The sequence below is a fragment of the Dysidea avara genome, chromosome 8 (genome assembly GCF_963678975.1).
Source record: "Dysidea avara chromosome 8, odDysAvar1.4, whole genome shotgun sequence".
NCBI lineage: Eukaryota > Metazoa > Porifera > Demospongiae > Dictyoceratida > Dysideidae > Dysidea > Dysidea avara.
Genome location: NC_089279.1, coordinates 12,145,314 through 12,168,689, shown reverse-complemented (window position 1 = coordinate 12,168,689; position 23,376 = coordinate 12,145,314). Strand labels below are relative to the sequence as shown.

The 23,376-nt window shown below is 38.0% G+C and overlaps 2 protein-coding genes and 1 non-coding gene across 38 annotated transcripts in view; 2 read left to right on the top strand and 1 right to left on the bottom strand.

Annotated features, from left to right (window-relative positions):
* The window catches only part of LOC136263915 (uncharacterized), a 255,807-nt gene that overhangs the window by 64,644 nt on the left and 167,787 nt on the right, over positions 1–23,376 (bottom strand). The window lies entirely within an intron of this gene.
* Positions 727–23,376, top strand: part of LOC136263931 (N-terminal EF-hand calcium-binding protein 1-like) — a 48,006-nt gene continuing 25,356 nt past the window's right edge. For 14 of the 30 annotated variants that reach the window (XR_010704843.1, XR_010704840.1, XR_010704837.1 and 11 more), the window contains exons 1-9: positions 727–832; positions 2,373–2,554; positions 3,750–3,775; positions 3,969–4,081; positions 13,323–13,376; positions 13,426–13,535; positions 16,086–16,230; positions 16,352–16,462; positions 22,120–22,320. Coding sequence is in view for 2 of the 30 variants with exons in the window: in XM_066058593.1 (XP_065914665.1) it covers positions 2,436–2,554; positions 3,750–3,775; positions 3,969–4,081; positions 13,323–13,376; positions 13,426–13,535; positions 13,587–13,664; positions 13,896–14,118 (723 nt within the window). In the remaining 28 variants the exon portion in view is untranslated. Of the gene's footprint in view, positions 833–2,372; positions 2,555–3,749; positions 3,776–3,968; positions 4,082–4,265; positions 4,358–6,504; positions 6,830–10,521; positions 10,620–11,579; positions 11,778–11,891; positions 11,984–13,322; positions 13,377–13,425; positions 13,536–13,586; positions 13,831–13,895; positions 14,167–16,085; positions 16,231–16,351; positions 16,463–19,991; positions 20,213–22,119; positions 22,321–23,376 lie in introns of those variants that run through there. The other 16 variants (XR_010704858.1, XR_010704856.1, XR_010704857.1 and 13 more) reach the window with 14 other exon arrangements.
* On the top strand, positions 11,533–11,735 carry LOC136265269 (small nucleolar RNA U3). The gene has a single exon (XR_010705463.1). It is a non-coding gene; the product is annotated as a small nucleolar RNA U3 (small nucleolar RNA).

The following is a 23,376-nucleotide window of genomic DNA, read 5'->3' as shown; positions in this document are numbered from 1 at the left end:
GGATATGGTGAGTGTATATTTATGATATTCTAGTGATATCGGTACTCATTGATGACAACTATCAGGAACTTATAAGTGCTGAAGGTACATTGCGGTGCTCATGAGCTCCTGTGACTAGCTATGTCCATGCATCATGTGATACATCTGTGATCTCCAAAACTAATTCAACACTGACTAGCTATTCACAAGAAATATCATTACTTATTCATTTGTGAATGAGTATGACAACACTATCTGGGGACCACACTACATTTTTGATCAACATTGTGAAATTAAGCATTGAAAAGATCCAGCATGGAGCTATACTGGACACTTTGCTGGCTTACAAGATACTCATTATAATTTTTGCCTTACTCAGAACATTTACGTATGTCCTATTGGGTTAGCTAATTACAGATCAATGTTTGGCTAAAAAGTAGTTTAATTAACCATATAGCTATCAAGACTCACCTTTAACAGATTGGCAGAAAATTGTTTGCTTCCTGGCTGAATCTATGCGTGTAGTGTAACCAAAGTTTTCATTGTTAGTTTCATTGCATCTTGTAGCTATACCCAATGAAATTGGCATTTAGTGATTTTGCTAACTTTAAACATTTTGTTTTTTAAATAGCTGTGGATTGCTGAAACAGCCTTCCTCCTGACTATGGTAGTTTATATACAGCACAATCCCTAAATATAGCTTCCAATATTACACGCGAGTCCTCGAGCAACGTAATATTCTAGTATCCGGAAGTCCGCTATACGTTAAGCCACGTGAGGGACTGAAAGGACAAAGTGCGCCGTGGCTGAAAGTGATCACTACGCGTTAAAGGCGAAGGATATCGTAGAAAATGTAAGTGTTTGTGTATACGTATATTACTATTTCTGATTTGTGGTCTAAATAACGCCGTCCCTGGGAAGTTATTTGGTAATATATGTTCCAGCCTGTAGCTATTCACAAAGTCATGAGTGGTACTAAATTAGCATCGCGTAGTGATGATAACCAAGCTGATTAGCCAGACCACTTTCGTTTGTATGGGGCGGGCGCTAAAAAGAAAAGTACATTGAAACTTGACAGTTTGCTAAATTAACTGGTTTGGTCGTTGCTGCTACTCTTTAGAGGTTGCGTGAGACTGGGAGCTGACGTACAGAAGAAAACATTAAGGTCTGGACATGCTGAGGGAATGTGGGCAGAAGTCACATTGAAATATTATGAAATCATGTATACGATTTCCAGTGTCAGACCCCTTTGCTGGAGTGGTGCATGTAGGGCAACGGGATACCCAGTATGGTATGGACATGTCAAAAAAATAAATAACGCAGCTACAAGAGGAAACTGTTAGGTTGTAGTGTGGTTTGAATATGGAAGTGTGTCCTCCCAGCTTTTGTGTGTGTTAGCAAAACTGTATCAATGATGAAATCATAGGCTACTAGACCATCCATTTCCTAGTCCAACAGTAGCTGAATAATCTCCTTTTTGCTGTGTATGTTGTAACAAGAAGAAAGTGACTTGAGTGATAGGCAATCAGGCATGACTTGTATTGAAAATGTTCCTCATAGAACTTTAGCCATGGGTGATGGCTAAAGACCACATAAGAAAAATGCGATAGAGAAAACTTAATAGCTCATTTGTGTGTTTGCATTTAAAATTATTAATTCCATAGCAACATGTAATTGTGACTGGATCTGCGAAAACCGTTCTTATCGCCCAAGACAGGAAGTTTGAATTTTTCACACAAACACAAAGCTTAATGAATGCACTATCAAATTTCACTGTCACAGTCGAAGTGGTCTGCTTTTGCTGGCTGCTTTTTTAAAGCACAGTGGCGAGCCGTATGAGTGGTCTGGAGTCTTGATGGAGCCCTGGCCAACCAGGAGATGGTTGTGTGTGGCTGTACAGCTCCGTGATGTTGGACAATGACTTATATTATAAATTTTCTTTCATTTTAGCTAGTTTTGAGCCCTGAATGGCCCATAACTTGGCCTAATTCATTTCAACACATTCCTTTTCAGTTTTTGAACACCATCTTGCCCGCCTTCCAGAGCCCCGCCTCCCACCCTTCTGGAGCTTTCCTGATACAGATAACCTTGGTTTAACAACTATCTAAAGTGGCAGGAAACTTAGCTGTTGGCTACTTCTTCAGTGGGTGATCTGGAAGGTAAGAAATTGCTATAAAATGTGTGAAAATTTGGTATGCGCAGCTACCACCACTGGCCAGCCACAACACCCGGAATATTTAAAACCAACATTTTACGATACTTTTAAATGGGTGATAAGACCGGTTTTCCCAGAGACAGTCACAATTATGTAATCAGTTGCATAATTGATTAAATTTTGATGCTTAACGTAATGTGCTTTTGCAATTGTGTACCAACATTTTTTTCTTTTGCAGATCTTCAGAAGAGTTGATAAGAATGGTAAACCGTGACATCAAATCGGTGATGATCGACTGTTGATGTACACAGATAGTGGTTCTCTGTCTTTGAAAGAATTTCAGCAACTCTTTTCTGATGGGATCATGACCAGTGAAGAACTACAGGAGTTGTTCCATTTGATTGACACTGAAAAAACCAAGTGAGTTTGTTTAGTGAAAATTTGATAGTTATATATGTGGAAACCTGCTTACTCACTGCCTATTGACGTCACCTGTCTAAACTAGCCAACTTGAAGATTGTTTTACTCAGTGTAACCTGCCTAATACAGTCACTTATCAGAAAATTTTATAGACAAGAACAGACAGGTTCAAGTCAAAATAAAGAACCTTGTCTGACAACTGAGTTGGACGATAATTGGCAATTAAGGTGGCGGTTACCTCACAATTTCCGGTTTGAAGGATATTTTTAAAATTCAGTTATAAACAGATTTGGAGAGCTACGCTAAAGTGAACACAACCAGATTGTAGACAGCTTTCCTCTATCTACATGCTGGTCTGTATGGCCATTGTAGATTGACCAGTGTTGCTAGAGAACCGATTGTACAAGCATGCAAAAATCCTTTCGGCATCAGTTTACACAAAGCTCATTGCGTATTACGGCAAGGTAAATCGAGGAATCTATTCTTTAGTAGCATAAGCAGGGAGTGATCAACAAACCTCCAGCCTACGCCAGACTGAAAATTAATATGGCTATGGCATTATGAAGTCTTTGGCCACAGCAAAATGGTCTAAAACCTACTGTAACTTCGATAGACGGTACAAAAACCTTTTTTTCTTGACATGTGGCCCTGCTACAAATACCAGTCGTTTATTTTACGCAAATACAGAGATCTCCCTCACTAGTGTACTAGAAAAAACTGACGCAGAAAGTTGTACTAACACTCTAACATACCATGCTAAAACCAGAAATGACATATACCGCCAAAGTTTTGCGCAAAGCACCTGAATCTTGGTGAATAAAGGTTCTAAACTACTCTACTTACTTTAGTGGATGTCTTCTTTAATAATATTCACAAAACTGTAATGAATTTCATCTTATTACAAGGCAATGGGCCTTAGCACATGCTATAGTCATTTTAATTATTGCGTAAACACTAATCACATGATGCAATAAATGAATATTTGTGGCGTGACGATACTCACTCCCTTACTTGTTGCGAACTGTTGGTCCTACTGTATGACCCAAGTTCTAATCCAAAATCTCCTTGGAGTAATTATTTATTCCATATACAGGTGTGATACTACAACAGCCTGTATAGTTTGAATTTGTTAAAAATAAGAATAACGTGATTGTTATAGTAGTGTATAAGGATTTGTTATTTTTATTTTATGCAGCACTTTGAGTCATTCGGAGCTACTTGGTAAGTTATTGTACTGTGTGTGTGCATGCATACATGTGTAGTGTGTGCATGTATACGTGTGTAGTGTGTGCATGTATACGTGTGTAGTGTGTGCATGTATACGTGTGTAGTGTATACATACGTGTGTAGTGTAATATGTGTATGTGTGTATATGGTGTTTGGTACTGTGTACAAATGTACCATTTTGTTACAGCTTACTTTCAGCTGTACATGGCTGACTTTGAGCCAATATTCTCTCTCACTGATGATCTTAGTGTGGCTATCACTAATAACTTGAAGTCCACCCACAACAAACACCAATCTACGGTATGTGTAGTGTGTGTGTGTGTGTTGTGTGTGTGATTTGTCACAAATTGATTGTACATCTTGTCATATAGCCAACATTAATTTTTTTAATGTGTGCAGCTGGGGTGCCAACAACTTAATTTGTCTACTAGTGGTTTTCACATTGTTTCAATTAGTGCACTGTTGTGTTGTGTACTCATGGCAGGTGTAATGGCTGGTAGTCAGTGTGTGGCAGGTGTAAAGGGCAGGAACAAGGGAGCATGACAGCTGAAATGGCCAGCAGTAAGTTTTTGGCAGGTGAAATGGCCAGTAGCAAAAATAGACCTGGCAGAGACAGTGCTACCAGATCTATGGGTATCCATGTTAATTTAATTTTAAAGCCAGGGAACACTAAATTCCCTGCCTGGTCTTATTTTGGTTTTGTTCTTGGTGGTGGCAGTAAACAAGGACCTACAGAATCCTGAGAATGTATATTTAGTGTTTCAGATAACATTGCTACTAATAAACAATCCATGGCTAAACCTTGTGGAAGTCAACTTGTTGACCTTTTTAACTGCTATTTTATTTTTACAACTACCACTTACATAATGTTACAGATATTGAGATTAAATCGAAAATCTAGATTATTTGGCTTCAAATATCTAGATTACTAAAAACACAACGCTTGCTTGTAACCATCTCAGAATCCCCTCTCAGCTATACAGTTAGAGCGCTGGCAAGAAGTACCATATAGTGGATTTTTTCATGAAACTTCTGAAGTTTCCCATGAAATGAAATAGTAGCATCACAAAATTGAGCAATAGCTAAAAATATCATTTTAAACTATGAACAAGCTATGTTTCAAATAAAACAATGATCTACCTTTTGTATTTAGTCCCATATCACACTTTTTATAACAGGAGCACATTGAATCATTTGAACAAGGTATCATGCAACTCCATATTATTGTTATGGGTAAAATTCAAACATGGCATCTTGTGTTAGTGACGTATATCATTAGTTACACTATTCTTATGTGTAACAGGGATATCGATATACAGAATGGTCCACTACTCTATCATTTTGTGTGATAGCAGCAAAGCTGCTTTGATGGGAAACCCATTCAGTCGCTTAGGGTAGTCCACTGGTATAATTTAATACCACTAGCAAATGTAAAAAGGCTGTTCTGCCATGCCTGTGCTATCATTCTTCCGTTGTGCCATTCAACTTCATTTCTGTAGCTTTGCTTCATTGTGCTGCAATGTGATGTACTTGAGTATGTACCTCCAGATAATGTCCTAATAAGGAATTGTAAAAGTTATTTTTATAGTACACAACAGCCATGTTTGAATTTTTGTTGTTTATGGATTCCTTGTCCACAGGATTCAGAGGAGGTTTGACGCGTTCACATGACCTGTACATTTTCATTGGAAAATCTTCATTTCAAGACAATTTTATTACAACTATAGTGCATTTGAAAGTTTATGTATTTCTTAATCTAACGGCGTTGCGATCCCCAGCGAACCCTGCTGATTTGGCTGGTAACAAAGCCAGAGTTTAAAGTTCCAATAAAAAAATTACGAAAAATCAGTTTTATTGTGGAAGGTAATACAGCGATCCCAGTGAAGGGTCGTTGTTTCATTATAGAAAACGTATGTGACAAATCTGGTGAAGTTGTATGCATCAAATCAAAATTTATTAATTTCACCCTGAATCTCAAGTGCCTTGAGAAAACAAAGTACATAACCGCCTACGTGAAGGACATCCCCTCCCTCCCACTATCCCATTAAACTCTGAATCTCATTAAACTCTACAGTTTTTCAGTTTAGTATTGCCATAAATTATAGGGTGTGTCTATAATCTATGGTATTGTGACTATTGACGGACATGTGAAATACTAAGAAAAGAATGCAATTAAGGACAATATATTTAAGTAGTGCTTATAGCGCGTCCAACCTCCTTTGCATAGGATTCATGTACTCCGGTTTGCAATAACGCATACAGAATTATCAAATTAATAAAATTTATTGTGATTTCGTATTTCATAATTATTGTGTAATTCTCTAATATTGATGATACACACTGCTAAGGATATACTATTTGAACAAACTGCTTTGTACACACAAATATCTTCACAAGTGTTTTGCATTCACAAATTCTCGACAGATCCTCGGTAGGTCTGCTACTGTTTTTTTTTTGTGGAACAGTTTATAAGGTTTCAACAATGTTATGTAAGCTATCACATTAGCAGTGATCATTGTTGTGGTTGACCACCAGATCTTGTCATGTGCAAATGAATAACATGTGATAAGTGCAGGTCATCATTGCATTTAACGAGATCAGTGTGCTATTGTTACAAGTCTTGATATGTGTGTAGTGTGTGTGTGTAGTGTGTGCGTGTGTAATGTGTGTGTGTTAGAGGTGTGCGTGTGTGTGTATGATGGAACATTCTTCCACATCCACAGTGGAACTCTGTTATTTTGGCGGAGGAGGCTGACCGGAACAGTACTTATGGTGTCTAGTTAAATCTCCAGAATGATTAAAAGTTCTCCCACAACCACAGACAAAAGAGCCAGTGACCATAGTGGGACCCCTAGCAACTCTTTCTGACGAAACGGTTTGGCACAATTCATGCCACCTTGAATGATCCTGGGCTACCTCACACCAACTGAGAGCATCGTAAAGGTGATCTCACCCGGCACCAGCATTACTGTTCAAGCTAAGGTGGTGCTAGGTTCAGTTCTTCCAGGACCCTGCTATTGTCATGAGACAGGCCGATGAGGTGATAAGGTGTGTGTACGTGTGTGTGTACATGTGTGTGTGTTTGTACATATGCATACATGCTTGCTTGCTTCCTTGTAACCATCTCAGAATCCCCTCTTAGCGATACAGTTAGAGTGCTGGCAAAAAAGTACCATATAGTGGATTTTCCATGAAATTTCTGAAATTTCCCATGAAATAAAATAGTGGCATCACAAAATTGACCAATGGCTAAAAATATCATTTTAAATTACAGAAAAAAACTATGTTTCAAATAAAACAATGATCTACCTTTGGTATCTAGTCCCATATCACACTTTTTATAACAGGAGCACATTGAATCATTTGGACAAGGTATCATGCAACTCCATAGTATTATTATGGGTAAAATTCAAACATGGCATCTTGTGTTAGTATTAGTTACACTATTCTTGTGTGTAACAGGGATATTGAATGGTCCACTACTCCATCGTTTTGTGTGACAGCAACAAAGCTGCTTTGACGGGAAACCCGTCCAGTCGCTTAGGGTAGTCCACTGGTATAGTTTCGTACTACTAGCAAATGTAAAAGGGCTGTCCTGCTATGCCTGTGCTACCATTCTTCCATTGTGCCATTCAACTATATTTCTGTAGCTTTGTTTCATTGTGCTGCAATGTGATGTACTTGAGTATGTACCTCCAGATAATATCCTAATAAGGAATTTTAAAAGTTACTTTTTATAGTACACAACAGCCATGTTTGATTTTTTGTTGTTTATGGATTCCTTGTCCACAGGATTCATGTACTCGGGTTTGCAATAATGCATACAGAATTATCAAATTAGTAAAAGTTACTGTGATTTCATATTTCATAATTATTTTATAATTCTCTAATTTTGATGATACACACTGCTAAGAAAGTACTATTTGAACAAACTGCTTTGCACACACAAATATTTTCTCAAGTGTTTTGTGTTCACAAATTCTCGACAGAGCCTCGGTGCTTCATTCTCATATACAGGGGACACAGAGAAGGTCCAACACAAACTAAGCACTATTGAAAAGAATTTGCAGTAATTGCATTCTTCAAGTGGTAAATTCACAGAAAATGAATCCATAGACAAGATTTGGCAAACTGCAAAGCTACTTATACACTTGTGCAGTTGATTTTCACTTGTTTTCTCTTCCCAACTTGCTGCTTGGCTTTATTTCGTATGGTTAGTTATTTATCATGTGACGGTTCCTCCAATAGGCTGTGCATATTGAAACTAAACCACTGGGGTTGAATGGGTTGATTGTATCGTTGAATTAAGCATAAGAAAAGAGTTTGATCGGCACGCATTTTTCATTGATAACACCACGAAATAATTTCCCTGTACAAAACATATGTGGTCACGTGTGCGTGTCGCACCTCCTCTACAGGGGAGATATCCCCTTTCATGTCAAAGAGACATCCTGCATGCTTTTTCTGGTAGCCTACAAGGTCTGCTACTGTGTGTGTGTGTTTTATTTTTTCGTGGAACAGTTTATAAGGCTTCAACAGTGTTATATAAGCTATCACATTAGCAGTATCATTGCTGTGGTTGACCACCAGATTCTGTCATGTGCAAATGAATAACATGTGATAAGTGCAGGTCATCATTGCAGTGTGCTGTTGTTACAAGCCTTGATACAATAATGAACTACTCACTGGATTTTTAAGATATGACTGTTGAATTTTTATGGGTAAGGAAGCTGCACTTGTGTAGAAGCTGATTTTCTATACTTGCTTCTGCCCAGTAATGGTGATTTAAAAAAAAAAAAGTCATTTTAAACCTTGTTATGACATGAGTAGAACTATTGTGTGAACTAAGGACCTGATAAGAAAAGTAGCTTTGCACAATGGTGAATAGTGTCTAATAGCAAACCCAGTCCCATAGTGCCAAGCGCGAAGAAAGAGTTCACTCTGAAGAGCTAAACTTGTAACTTGCGCTACATGTATCCCAGCGAGTTTCTGTTTGTTGAGGGTAGAAAACAAAATACTTCTGTTAGTATAAGACACTTCATAATGATAGCTTGCTTGTTTTAGGCCTAATGTATTTCGCGGACTGGACTCATGGACTGGACTCGCAGACTGGACTCACGCACTGAGCTGGAAACAGTTTTTAAACAATAATCCAGACATCATCCATCTCTTGCAGCACTGGAGACACCACTATCGAGCTACAACTGCTGATACTGCTCTTCCTTACAAGTCTACAAACTAGCGCATGCACTAATTAATTAGAATACACCTACGATACACGAGTACTGGCAGTGATAAAGCGTGATAGAGGCTATTGTTGTAGCATAGGTGTTTTCCTTTATTGTTTTGGCACTAGTGCTAGGGTTGTAGAGATGAGTCAGTAACAATTCTTAGTAGGGTAGCTGTAGATGGCACCGCCCGGCGAGATAATGGGGCTATGCAAATAAACTGGCTCATCACTACAGCCCTAACACTAGTGCTAAGTACTGGAGCAACAAAGGAAATACATCTAAGCTACAACAATGGCCTCTATCATGTTTTATCACTGCTAGTACTCATGCATCGTAAGTGTATTCTAATTAATTAGTGCATGCGCTAGTTTTTTGACTTGTAAAGAAGAGCAGTATTAGCAGTTGTAGCTCGATAGTGGTGTCTCCAGTGTTGCAAGAGATGGATAATGTCTGGATTATTGTTTAAAAACTGTTTCCAGCTCAGTGCGTGAGTCTAGTCCGCGAGTCCAGTCCGTGAAATACATTAGGCCCTTGTTTTAGGCCCTACAAATTTTGTGTTGAAGCCATATGGAAACTGTTCCCAGCCACCTTTAAATACCAGAGGAACTCAATGGGAGAGTCATTCACAAAGTTTGTAGAGTGTCACCACACCCATTTTTCGGACCACCATAAAGAAACCACCTCAAAGTAGAAGTTTGCCTGTGTGGAAGTTTAATAAAGACTTCATTTAGCTTTCAATTCTTGCATGCTTTTACCATTCAATGCTTTTGCTTATGTTGGTACATACAGACAAACATAGATAGGTACACACATCTGACCTGTAGGCGTGCATGTTGTACAAAGTGATCTGGGCATGAGATTATTTCTCATTCTTTGGGAGGAGTTCTATGAGATAGTTGGACCCTTGCAGGTAGGCTAAATTGCTGGTTGGAGCATAGACTGTTAGTCATCCATGGTTAGAATCACATGCAGCTTTTCCTATCCATGCCCTTTCACATTACCCAGATACAGCTTTGATTAAGTTTGAGTTAAACATATCAGATTGCTCAGTGATGGGGCTTTCAACATCATGTGACGTTTACAAAATCACGGGATTACATTTTGTCGTGGTGCCAAAATACTCTCAAATAATATTCTATCGAATAATGTGTAATGATGATGAATTTTTTTTTCACAACACCTCATGTTACCTTAAATATTTGTTCTAACTTGAGTTGATGTATATTGTGTACAGTAAGGATATAAGATATGCTGTATGTATGTATTGTAGTTCTCATTATGTGTTGTTGTTTTTATCACACAAGATGATTTTTCAGACCCCTCGGATGATGTGCTAGTTAAGTGTACCATCTTTGATATGTTATATAGTGTGACTAAGTGTCACAACTATAATAACTTGTACTGTACAGTCTGCCTAATATGGTCAATGCTGGTATACAGTATACCTTTCTTTTACCTTTTGATCATTGATTTGTGTTGTTGACCATCACAAGTCTATCTTGTCCACAGTTCTGCTAATCACCTCCCAATAGTGGTGTACACTGTTGATACAAAGACAAAGGTCAAATGACAAAAGAAATATCAATGCCTAGTATCTGGTGAATCAGGTGAGTTTGTATAGTGGTATATAGAAGTGAGATAATGAATAAAGGTGATAATTCCCATCAAAGACATCATTTTGTGCTATGGCATAATGTCATCGTAGTGATGTTGGTTGACCAAAACTCAAACACACAATCAAATCTAACAAGTGGGTCTATATAAGCAATGGCCTGAACTGGTTGGTTTTAAGACAGTACTCACTAGGATCATTTCTATAGGAAACAGTGGAAATGGAAACTGGAAATGGAAACTGGAAATGGAGAGTGGAAACAGAAAACAGGAATGGTCACATCATTATATAAATGTACTCTAGTTTAAAACCTTTGTTTAGTGGCCACCTGTTAAAGACCACCTTCTTATAAAGACTGCATTTTAATTAGATGGCTAAGGTTCATTTTGTAGTCACATTTGATAAAGACCACCTCATCACATGGTAATATTTGTTAAGCTTCAAACATGTATTTCATGACTCATATCAATGTCATCTCTTTGTCCACACTTCACTCAAGTCATATGCCATCATCACTTAGTTTGTACCAGCACAGATACTACTATGGTACCAGAATGTGTCATATAAAAGTATTCTACGCAAGTAAATGTAGCTCGTACACTACAACCTATTGTATCAATGAAGAGCTTAGTCTTTTTATCTGTTTTGATAAAGCGGTCTGACATAAGATGTTTGGAACCTAGCTATTATTGCACTGTTAAGAGGTGGTCTTTGTAAAGGGGTGATCTTTATAAAAGTGCCTTAGCCGTCTGAGATATAATTATAATGTGGTCTTTGTACAGAGGTGGTCTTTATAAGAAATTGGTCCTTAAGAGGTGGCCACTAAACAAGGGTTTTACTCTAGGACACATTTATATGATGATTTGACCATTTCCACTTTCCGTTTCCGGTTTCCATTTCCACTGTTTCCAATTACCCTTTCTATAGTACACATTAACTCTCTGTCTACCAACAGAGACAACTCCCTCAGCCATGAGGAGGAATAGTAACATCCTCTTCTGAGCATGAAGGGTGGTTGGGAGTGACTATGGTTCTCCCAGCAACTGAGGAGTGTTCCCTCTGTCCTCTCTTGTACAGGATAGTGGGAGGGAGGGGATGTATTCTGAGTGGCTTGAGGGGGCCACCTTTATAAAACAGAGACTAAAAAATCCAAGTAAGTGGAGAATAATGGCTGAAATGAAAACTCAGTTTTTGAGAGACTGTATTTATAGTTGGAAGTTAGTGATGCCTATTTTTTCTGCTTTTTGATGTGTTATTCTTCCAATAGCTGTTGCTGCTAGTGGAGGGGTAGTATACAATGACCAGTTTGGCTCAGAGATGGATCGACTATCCACCCTGATTGATAAGTTGGAAGGAAAGGTACTTGACCTTGTACAGTACATACTAGTGTGTAATATTACTACATTGTTGGTAAAAACATTTTTGATTTGTCTTATCTGCATACACTCTGTGTTGTATAAGACCACTCAGTAAAATTTTGCACAATTTCCAAATTGTTTTTTAGTATCTCAGTATTGTGTACAGTATGCAAGGAGTGGGTTACCAAAGTTTTAGCCTATAATGATGGACGGCACTATAAGGTAGGAATCAATTTGTACAGCGACTATACTACTGGTAAATTTGCAAGGTTGCGATTCGGCTTACACTGTTCACCATAAATCATCAAGTATAGTGTTAGCGATGTAGTCACATGTGATGAAGGAGATGAAGGAGGCATTTCAAATAAAGACATTATGACAATCTTTTGTACATCTACTCAGTGGTGGATACAGGGGGGTTGCAATGGTTCAACTGAAATCCCCTCTGAAAACAACGCGCACCCCTAATTTATTTATGACTCGTCGTGTGGGTGATAAAATCACCATGAGTTATACATAGTGTATTATATTAGGACTTTTTCTACTGGTGAAACTTCATACTTTTGTGTTTGAAATTCTCATCTTGGCGTTCAACGGTAGGTAGTGACCTTTTTTGTTGTTGTTTTGTTTTTTGCTAGGCTGACGTTAAGTGGAACCTGAAACCCCCTCTGAAAATTTCTAGATCCACCACTGCTACTACATCACAGATAAACACATGTGACAAAGAACTGTCCATTAGCAAGCAAATAAGATGGTGTATATATATAGACTTGCTTCCCAAAATAATGGCTTGATTATAACATGCATATTTTTCCCTGTAGCATGCACAATATCATATGTGGCATGATATAGGACCAAAATTCTGACTATCATAATGATACCTAGGTAAACACAGTAAACATGGTTACATCATCAAACTTCTGTATGATTCACTTTTGTTCACTAATACACTGTATACTGTCCACTATCTATGTAGAGGAATACCTTTGCCATGGGTAAACACAGGTAAACAAGGGTACATACTGTTAAATAAGAATCAACAAAGGTCAACGCTGGTGTAAATATGTGTGTTTCTGCTGAGATGGTCACATGTACTGCAAAGTTTTATAAGGAATCCAAAACTCATATTTGCTTGTCCATGAAAATTGTTACTTAAGACACCAACATGTCTTGCTTTGCTACATGTTGGATTAGTCATGTACAGTGTTTACAAGTACCTCAACTACAAGTGTCTGGGAATGAAGTAATCACTTGGTCTGGAATATTTTTCTCTGTTAAGATTGTGACTCCCTTCTATACAGCTCTTGGGGGATTACTAGTGTTACTGATTATTCTTGTAGATCAAACTAGAAATGGTAGAAGAAGAGGAAGTTACACAAGACAGCAAAAACACGGTATGTCTTGCTTAAAAGTTTTCCATTTACCATTTTGCTTGTTGTTTAGATTGTTGTAGTTCACATGTTTCTGGAGGCTTCAGAGAGCAATGTTTCAGCCTTTAGACAATCATTGAAGAATTATGTACAAAGTGTTACCAATGAGAGTGGATGTCTTCAGTGAGTAACTTTGTGACTTGATTTTACTATTGTTATCTTATTAAATATTAGTGTTTGTGTTCAGAGTAATGTTGGGAGCTACTCGTTTTCTGTGTACGAAGTGTGGCAAGATTCTGGGCATCTCTCAATGTATGTCAACTGTTACACTTTTAACAGATAATATTTTCTGTTGCCTTTGGGCCAGGACCTTGTTAAGGAGGTGACTGCATTATTAGGTGATTTGGTCTCCTATGATGTTTCTGTCTTATAATTGGGACCAACTTTTTACACACATCAGACGACACATGACAATATAGTATGTCATTTATTATTGCCATTATTGGCCACTTCCTTTGACTTCCCAACATTTATACATTGTAGTCCATACAGATCATGGTTTAAGATATTCTGGTATTGGGATTGCTTCTGTCATCACTGTGACATATTTCTATGTACTACAACGTCATCATCTCTTGGGTGTTGTTCTATTTTGTTAACTCATTTCATGATCCCTGCCATGGGAGAAGTGTTGTGGATACAAGATGTGTCATATGAACAGAGAAAATGTCAGTTATCGTCTAATGATGGGAGGGAATTGCAGTGATGTTCCCACTAATAAAGCTATTGAGGAGTGTACTGAGGACTTTACCAAGTGTGTGTGTGTGTGTGTGTGTGTGTGTGTGTGTGTGTGTGTGTGTGTGTGTGTGTGTGTGTGTGTGTGTGTGTGTGTGTGTGTGTGTGTGTGTGTCGCGTGAGTGTGTTTGTGTGTGTATGCACACATGTGTATATATGTGCGTCTGCGTACATGCGTTTGTGTGTGTATGTGTAGAAGCTTTGCTTTGCTTATTTGGTTTGTGTGTAGTGTTGTTTCTGTGTATATTATATGTGACAAGTGCAAGAAAAAATTAGGAATTTTCCTTATGAGTAGGGACTGCAGCAGTAAAAAACACTGAAACAAGCCGCTGAGACAAAACACAACTGAATGATTGTATTTTAATCTCTACTTTAACCATACATCATAGCAGGCTAAAGTAGGGATTAATTCAAATGCAATCATTCAGTTGTGTTTTGTCTCAGCGGCTTGTTTCAGTGTTTTTTACTGCTGCAGTCCCTACCCATATGGAAAATTCCTAATTTTTTCTTGCACTTGTTTGTGTACTTTCTTGTAAATTTTATTGAATGATCGTATTTAGTAATTCACCCCCCCCCCCCCCCTGCAATTCTCAAAATACACAGCTAAACATTCCTAAGGATGCGAATTTTTAACAAACCGCTTTAAACAACACATTACCCATAGAAGTATGTTTTAAACTGTTTTATGGTATGTCTACAGTATTATTTTCCACTAATTCTCTCAACAAAGCCTCAGGGCTGCTCTTACTTTTAGCTTGTGTAAGTACGAGTCACGGCCACTTTCTAGACGACAGGATACGTGAGCCTATGAGGCCTACTACAGTACTTTTCAGTTGTAGTACTCCTGAAAAGTGCTCTGGGGAAGCTACCCATAGAGTCTGTAGAGAGGTGCCATATACAACCAGTTTTTAAACTCGGAAAAGAAACCACCTTAAAGCCAAGGCAAACACTCAAATCCTTACGCATGTAGTGGCGATGTTGAACAGGCAGCAGCATATCCCGAGGTGTATCCCAACATTAAAATCACATGCTTACTATAATTATGCTACACATTTATTCCAATATGTTGAGGCGCTGTGGTGTGCATGTTTTGATGGAAGCCGTACCCATGAGAGATGGCCATGATAAAGAAAGGATCAAAGATAAAACAGTAAGACAGTAGTGCACACATCGTAGGTATTTAATATTGTGAGGTTTTTCTCCACAAAATTCAGAGCATTCCCGCCAAAGAAGCAAGGCTGTAGCTGTAGCTAGTTTTCCGCTACGCTTGACTGAACACATCAGTGAGGCAGGCAGTGAGGCAGGCAGTGAGGCAGGCAGTGAGGCAGGCAGTGAGGCAGGCAGTGAGGCAGGCAGTGAGGCAGTAAATAATTCGCCAAAATATTTTTTTTTTAAGTTTCGTAACGCCTTGTCAGAAACGTTTCAGGTCATTCTGGAGACATATTTGAGCTTGTTTATACCTGACCAATACTGTGAAATGCCCATGAAGGATTTTGAAGATGATTTAGGGTAGATTTTTCTTCATGGACCATGCCTGCATCTTCATCGTCCGTACCATACAGTACTATTGTACCATGTGATAGTATTCGATATTCACTTTCTATTATAAACAGTAGAACTCTTCAAAGTAAAGAAATCTCTAACAATAGGTAAACCTGCCTTACTATAAGTCTAGCCATATAGGACTTTTTAAAATGCATCATTGAGGTATGATTAAGTGGAAATATAATTCAATTGCCCTTACACTGGGTGCAAGCATATCTATCCCAGGAATTTCCATGCATCGTTACAGAAATGGGTGAGTTTGGCCCAGGTGGGACTGTATGTTTGTATCAAATATTCATTCTATTCAAAAACTGTTTTCTTTATATTTTAATGGTGAGAGTTGTAGTAAGATTATGTCTAGTCAGTTGTATCTAGGAATTTTGTGTACTACAGGTACTACTGGTACAATCATGTGATACATGTCAGTGATGATATTGGAATTGCTGGTGAATTCAATTGGCTGTTGTTGACTTGTCTGTTTTGTGCATGGCTGATCACTTACCTGTGTTTATTCAGAGGAATCAAGTCTTCTGGAAAGGTGAGTGGACATGTGTATTGCTTTGTGACCTGCTGACCTGCCCAGAGGTCTCTCTTAGTGGAGTTTGTGATCACCTACTATGTGGGTACTGCATACACTAAGTTTCTGTTTTTGTTTTCAGGTAGCCTATGTCAAAGCAGTGTTCACTTATATAGTGTTGACCATACTGTTCTTCAGAGGAGTAACTTTGGATGGTGCTGGGGAAGGAGTGGAGTTCTTGTTTAAACCAAATGTAAGTGGTTGTCAATAACAACAACAACATTAAGTTGTCATGATGAAATCACTGTGTAACAGAAGCCTGTAGTAGTGAATACTGTGTCTGACAAAACTTTCCTTGTTGAGTTGCTAATTCGGGATTTCGGTACAGAAGGGTTTTTCAAAATGAAGTTAGTGTGTCAATGGCCTTTCTTGTTACGATGGTAGTGTAGTAGTGTCATGTCCACGTAATGTTATTGCCAAACTCTTTTCACAGCTCAACTGGTGGGAACGTCAGAACTAGCCAAGATTATTGTGTATCAGTTAGGATATGGACTGCTCTATCATACAGTACAATACTAATTGTATAGTAGGGACGACAAAGGAGTAGGCGTGGCCCATGAAATAAAATCACTCAAAAACCAGCCTCAATTTTCCCTGATGACGATTGTAAGGTAAAACTAAGTCCAAACAAACTTTAGATTGATCTGAAATGCTTTCAACAAGTTGTTACGGAATTTTAAATATAATTTATTTAATGGCATTTTCTACTGACTGAGTAACTGACTGACTAATGCAGCGTAACTCAATAATGGCTAAGGCTATGGGTTTGATTTTTTCACTGTTTGACGTCGCTTCAGCCCGACAGGTCCTTTTGGCATATCGCAGTATGTACAATGCATTCTTTATGGGCTTACCAATGTCCTCCTTTGTGTCCCATTCATCTTTGCTGACAGGGAAAGGTGTTGATTTGGCATGAGCACATGGTGGCTTTCCTTTGAAACGGAAATTGTCCATATTTTTCATAGTGGCTATTTTGATTGCAAAGGTACCTTTCAAACAGTTCTTGATTCATATTACTGTGTAACTGGTTGAACATAGGCGACAGTGACGCGTAATGGATATTTCACTTTTCAGACGATAATTAATAAAATTGGGCACAGCACCATTTCTTTTGGTATGCGTAAATTGTAGAGGTGCTTCCGGAAAAGTTCTTGATTCGTATTGCTGTGTAACGGGTTGAAAATAGCTGACAACGAAGAGTAATGAATACGTCACTTTTCAGACAATAATTGATATAGCTGGGGCACGCGGTGCCATTTCAGATGCGGTATGCGTGGGTTCACCAGTAATAATAAAATTATTTACAAGAAAAGTTAACAAACAAGTACACGAAACAATTTGGAATTTTCAACTAGAGTAGGGACCATAGCACATCGATAAAAAGTACTGAAACAAGTTGGAGTAGTCCATGATATTAAATCACAGTAAAACAATAAAAAGTGTTATATCTCTACTGTCCTCAAGATACCATAACGGAAATGCACAGTAGGGATATAAACACTTATTGTTTTACTGTGATTTAATATCATGGACTACTCCAACTTGTTTCAGTACTTTTTATCGATGTTCCATGGTCCCTACTCTAGTTGAAAATTCCAAATTTCTTTTGTGCACTTGTAATAGTGGATCTTTTTGTGTCATAATTGAGATGTTGATTTCATTAAATTTGTACTTTGGTAGTTTGCTGAGGTCGGTCATCCTTTAATACTTTTTTACCCTTGGCTCCTCTCAGGATAGTTGTTTAGAAGACACATGGCCTAACACATATCCTTTGCTGGTTTCTGTTCAGTTGTGTCTTATCAGCACTTGTACAGTATACTGTATTCATATTAAATAAAGTGATGGCTTTTACCTGAGGGTGGCTCTTAAGACAATTATTTAAGGTTGTGATGTTGTCACTATTAGGAGCAACTATTAAGTGAGCTGCAGTTATTAACTAGTAATCTAATTATGCAGGTTTTTGCAATTGAATTCGTCCCATTTACAATTGAATTCGTCGGTTTTGCAATTGAATTTGTCCCGTTTGCAATTGAATTCGTCGGTTTTTCAATTGAATTCGTCGGTTTTGCAATTGAATTCGTCGGTTTTGCAATTGAATTCGTCAGTTTTATAGTTGAATTCATCGGTTTTGCAATAGAATTCGTCACGTTTGCATTACAGTTCGTCATAAACAAAACGGCTCCAAGAAACCAACTGTTCATTAAGAGATGAATTATTTACGCCATAGAGAGTTACACTTGAGATGCTAGAAGGTAATTGGAGCTGGTAGTACACGAAACTGATAGCTGTCTGATAAGTTAATTAGCTTGCTTGTGAGTGACCACACCCATCGCGAATAGAATTGTAAAGTTTGGAATGTTGCTGGATAGGCTGTAGAGGAAGAATTATTGCCTTATAAAGAGTTGTTTTCTGCTGTTGTACTTAAACAAGTACTTGTAGCAGCTGCTACACCATGTTTTCGTGTTTTCTCCAGCTGCTGTTCTTGTCATGGACCAATTTAACTGCAATAGGCACGAATTTAACTGCAATAGGCACGAATTTAACTGCAATAGGGACGAATTCAATTGCAAACGGGACGAATTCAGTTGCAAAACCGACAAATTCAATTGCAAACAGAACGAATTCAATTGCAAAGTCGCCGAATTCAATTACAAAAACCTGTAAAGCATGCATGAGTTTGACGATTTTTTTATGTGGATAAAGAAAAACAGATGAGCGTTGAAGGTGTTAATTGTTCTTGTGTAGGCATTACCAAGTGGATTGAATGCCCATTGGTACATTGTTTTAAAAAATTAGTGCACAACAGTAGTTCAAAGAGGCTAGTACCTCTAAAATCCAACTAGTATCTGACCAGTGCAATTCTTACATATATACTCTAATATTACACACAAACATTCTATTACAACACACAGTGTATTAGTCATGTTAGCTTTAGGCCACCACTCAGGAATTCCTCAACAGAATCCTGAATTATCAATTACTGAAATGTGAAGTGGCCATTCCTCTACATTTTCAGCTACGTTCCACCTGTTATACAGCTTAAAATCTGAGAACCGTATGAGAAGCACCTCTGCAATCAGTCCAGTCACTTTGGAAATTATAGCTTAATGTATGTCCCGGCTATCACTGACAGTAAAGCAAACTGCTTCAGTTTCAGTTATGTTCCACCAGTTATACAGCATTCCAAACAAAGTACAGTACGAGAAGCTCCTCTGTATTGGATCTAGTTACACTACAAATAATAACGCACTGAAGCCATAGCCATGTTACTGTGAATCAACATTTATGCAGTAGTGGAGAAAGAAAAAGGACAAAAATAAATCATGATTTATGCATTAATTGTAACTGCTGCGGTTGTTGAAACGGCACGTGCCAAAGCAATATCAAACAGTGAAGACATCAAACCCATATACAACTTGAGTTATGTTGAGCTGAAGGCATTGATCAAGTTAGAAGAAAATTCTGTTAAATAGACTTTTTGAAAATAATTGTTGGGGTTACAGGGCTTGGCTATGCCTTACCACTACTGCCAAAATGTCATGAAGGAATGTGAAACTGGGATTTTTTAGGCAAGAAAACTAAAACTTCCATGATCCACCATACTATGTGATACACGCTTGTCTGTCATGTATAGCATACAGTGTTATAAGTCTTGTACTGTAAGTCATTTTGTCCACCGTCCATTTAATAGAAGGGAGTATATAAATGTGATTGTTTCATAGTGGAGTATACTATATCTATCCCAAGTATGGTTGGAGGCAGCTACTCAGATGTTCTTCTCACTGGGATCTCATCTGGTGGAATCAGTAGCTCGTCCAATACTGCACTAAGAGATACCACCTTTGTGTGTATTGTCAATAGTGCCACTTCACTCTTCTCCAGTATTACTATATTCTCAGTGTTGGAGTTTAAAGCTCATGATAATGGAGTATCGATTGATGATGTGAGTCATATTGTGAAGTTTGTCATCTCATGGGAGGGGAGAGGTTAAATGTACCTTCCAAATAGAAATGTTGATAGTGTTGTTCACATCACAGTGGTGATATACTTTCTTTTTGCTATGCACCATATCACACCCTTTATTTTAAATTGCCGGAATTGGATAACCAAGGGACCACACAATGTCTCTATGTTAAACGAGGCGCGTGCCCACGGCCGGCCGACTGGTTTACTGAAATTATTTTCGTAAAAGTGTGTGTGTACCTATCTATGTTTGTCCATACGCACCCACGAAAGTAAAAGCGAAATGAAGTCTGTATTAAACTTCTGCACAGGTGAACTTTGCTCTGAGGTGGTTTCTTTTTGGCGGACTGAAATACAGGTGTGGCGACTTTTCTCAGACTTTGTAAATTACCTTCCTTTGAAGTTTTGAGACGTTTAACAATAATGCAGGCCTTGTACACTACCAGGAATAGCCTATCGCTTCGAGTTGAAAGGGGGCGTATCCCTTACGTACACGAACGAAAATGAAGAGCAGCTATGAGGCTTTGTCGAGAGAATTTGTGGGGAAAAACAGATACTTCTGTACTTTGGTTAAAGTTGTTTGTTTAACAAGCGCTTCCTTAGCAATGCTTGGCAACGTAATTGAACGAATTACGAAAATTTCGTGAATTACGAAATACGAGAATTAGCTAATAATATTATTGTACAACCAAAACTACCCTATTACAAAATAGTAATACATAGTTGGTTAATTCATAGTAGCATATACTATCTATGGTAAATTCCAGATGAATTAGATAGCTGCATGGCGCCTGGTTTTTAGAGGTAGCACAACATCAACTTGTTTTCAGTTGGGCATGTAGTGAACAGACACTTATTGTAACCCATGGAAACCACACGGCATTATGGGAATTTTTGATTACCACTAAACTACACAAATGAGAATGATCGACTTAAATACAGTGCATACTCTAATAGAGCAATCTTTTAGTGTATAGGCAGAGTTCTGACCACACTTGTTGGCAGTATGTGGTTCAAAGTAACCATTACCTTCTTAAGTCCAACCAGTATGATTCTTACATGTATCACTAATTCACATACAATATACTGTAATATAACACACAAACATTCTAATGCAATGCACAGCCTATTTAACTTTAGGCCATCACTCAGAAATTCCTGGGTCTATATATGGTTGACAGAAAGCTCTGATGACTGTCCATATAGCTGAGGTTCCACTATAGAATTCAGGATATTCATGTTCAGTACCTGAAGTCGCACAATTTATATTACTATCCATTTTCAACACAAATGCTGCTTTGATCTGACATGACTAGCTACTTGTAAAAAAGTTGTTCGTTTGTCCTCTATAGCTACATGGTTTTTAGTATCCTCTAGTATCCAGAGTGTTTTACTGGTTTTACACGAGTAGTATAATCATGATCTGTCACAGAATGCGCAATGATGTCAGATGCATAAAAAATGGCCGCGATAGTTGTGGGACTTTTCTAAAATTTGTATGGGCAACTATGGGAGGAAAATTTTTGAACGAGATATCTCAGCCAATATCAAAGATATCAAACTCTAATCTGTAGGTATGGTTATAAGGTAACTGAATGAATAACAATTTAGCGTAAGTTTGAAAGCCACCCGAAAATTGCTTCTACGTATTTATTGTGATGTCTTATAGCCATACCTGAGGGTTAGAGCTCGATATCTTCTTTCTCAACTGAATATGATTGTTAAAATTTTTCCTCCCATAATCGTCCATAAAAATTTTACGAAAGTACCACAACTATTGCCGCCATTTTATGGTTGCGACATCATTGCGGATAAGGTCCAATATTCTGACAGTTTCTTGAAGTATTTTAAAACTCTAATATAAGATTCTGTTATTTGATGTTACAGGTTGCCAACGTACCTGGACTGACGTTCAATGTGTTCACAGAGGCCATTATATTGTTACCTGGTCTCCATTTTGGGTTGTACTCTTCTTCACCATGTTAATCACCCTCAAGGTGGATAGTCAGTTTACTTCACTGGAGAGTTTGTTGACAGTCCTGTTTGACAGTAATCACGTTGCTAAGATCAGGAAGGAGATTGTAGTAGGTATGGTAACTATTACATTTATTTCCTTGTTCATCAAGTACAAGTATTCAAGTATATGTTGACAAAACAGCCAAGTAATAGAAAGGGTGTAACCATGTGATGCCAAGAAATGGCTGCAGTAATAATCAGTACATTTCTATTAGTGACACCAGATACTCTGATAAATAATGCAGCTATTTCTTCACCGCCACTTTTGATTTCATAATATTTTTCACCCTGTCATGCCTTTGATGTTTTATATTGATATCACTTAGACTCTATTTAGGCTGTTTTGGGTGGGTAATGAATCTCGTATACTCCACCTTGTTTTCTAATTATATTTCATATATGGGTGGGTGGGTGGGTGAGTGAGTGTGTGAGACGAAATTTCGGGTTTTGACGATTTTTTAAACTTCTATATCTGGCCACCAGCGAGTGTTTTCTTGTTTTAACGCTACATTTGATGTTAGATGGACTAATATTATTCCGTAAAAGTGATTTTCGTCACGTAAGAAGTTTCTAAGGTGGTTTTTAAGGGTGGTATTTTTGGCGGCGCGCGTCACTTTTGATGCAAACCTTACTAAACAGTACAGTAGAAACTCGATTATCCGAACCCTTGATTATCCGAACAGTATAAGTGACTGCTCTATTAGAGTGTTTCATCATAAAGTGAACGTTTAATTAGAGTAGTGCATGTTCTATTAGAGTAGTTGAACAGAACTCCCTATAAAAATGAATGGGCTTCATTTATCCGAACAAATTCACTTATCTGAACACTTTTATGATTGAACTGGCACACAGGTGTTCGGATAATGGAGGTCCTACTGTGCTACCGTACTGTTTGATGAAAGCGGTTTAGTAGAAGAAATGGTGATGATCTTGTTTATGTTTACCGCATTGTAAACAAACGTACATGACACACATACCGTTGAAGCTACAGAAGCGAAACAAAGATTTTTTAACTCTCTATGAGCAGGCGGATAAGATAGTATATAGTTTCAATCGATTTGAGTCTTCCTTCTTTTGGCCCCTATAAAAACTTGCGTATTTTTCCTTGTAACATGCGTAATTTTACAA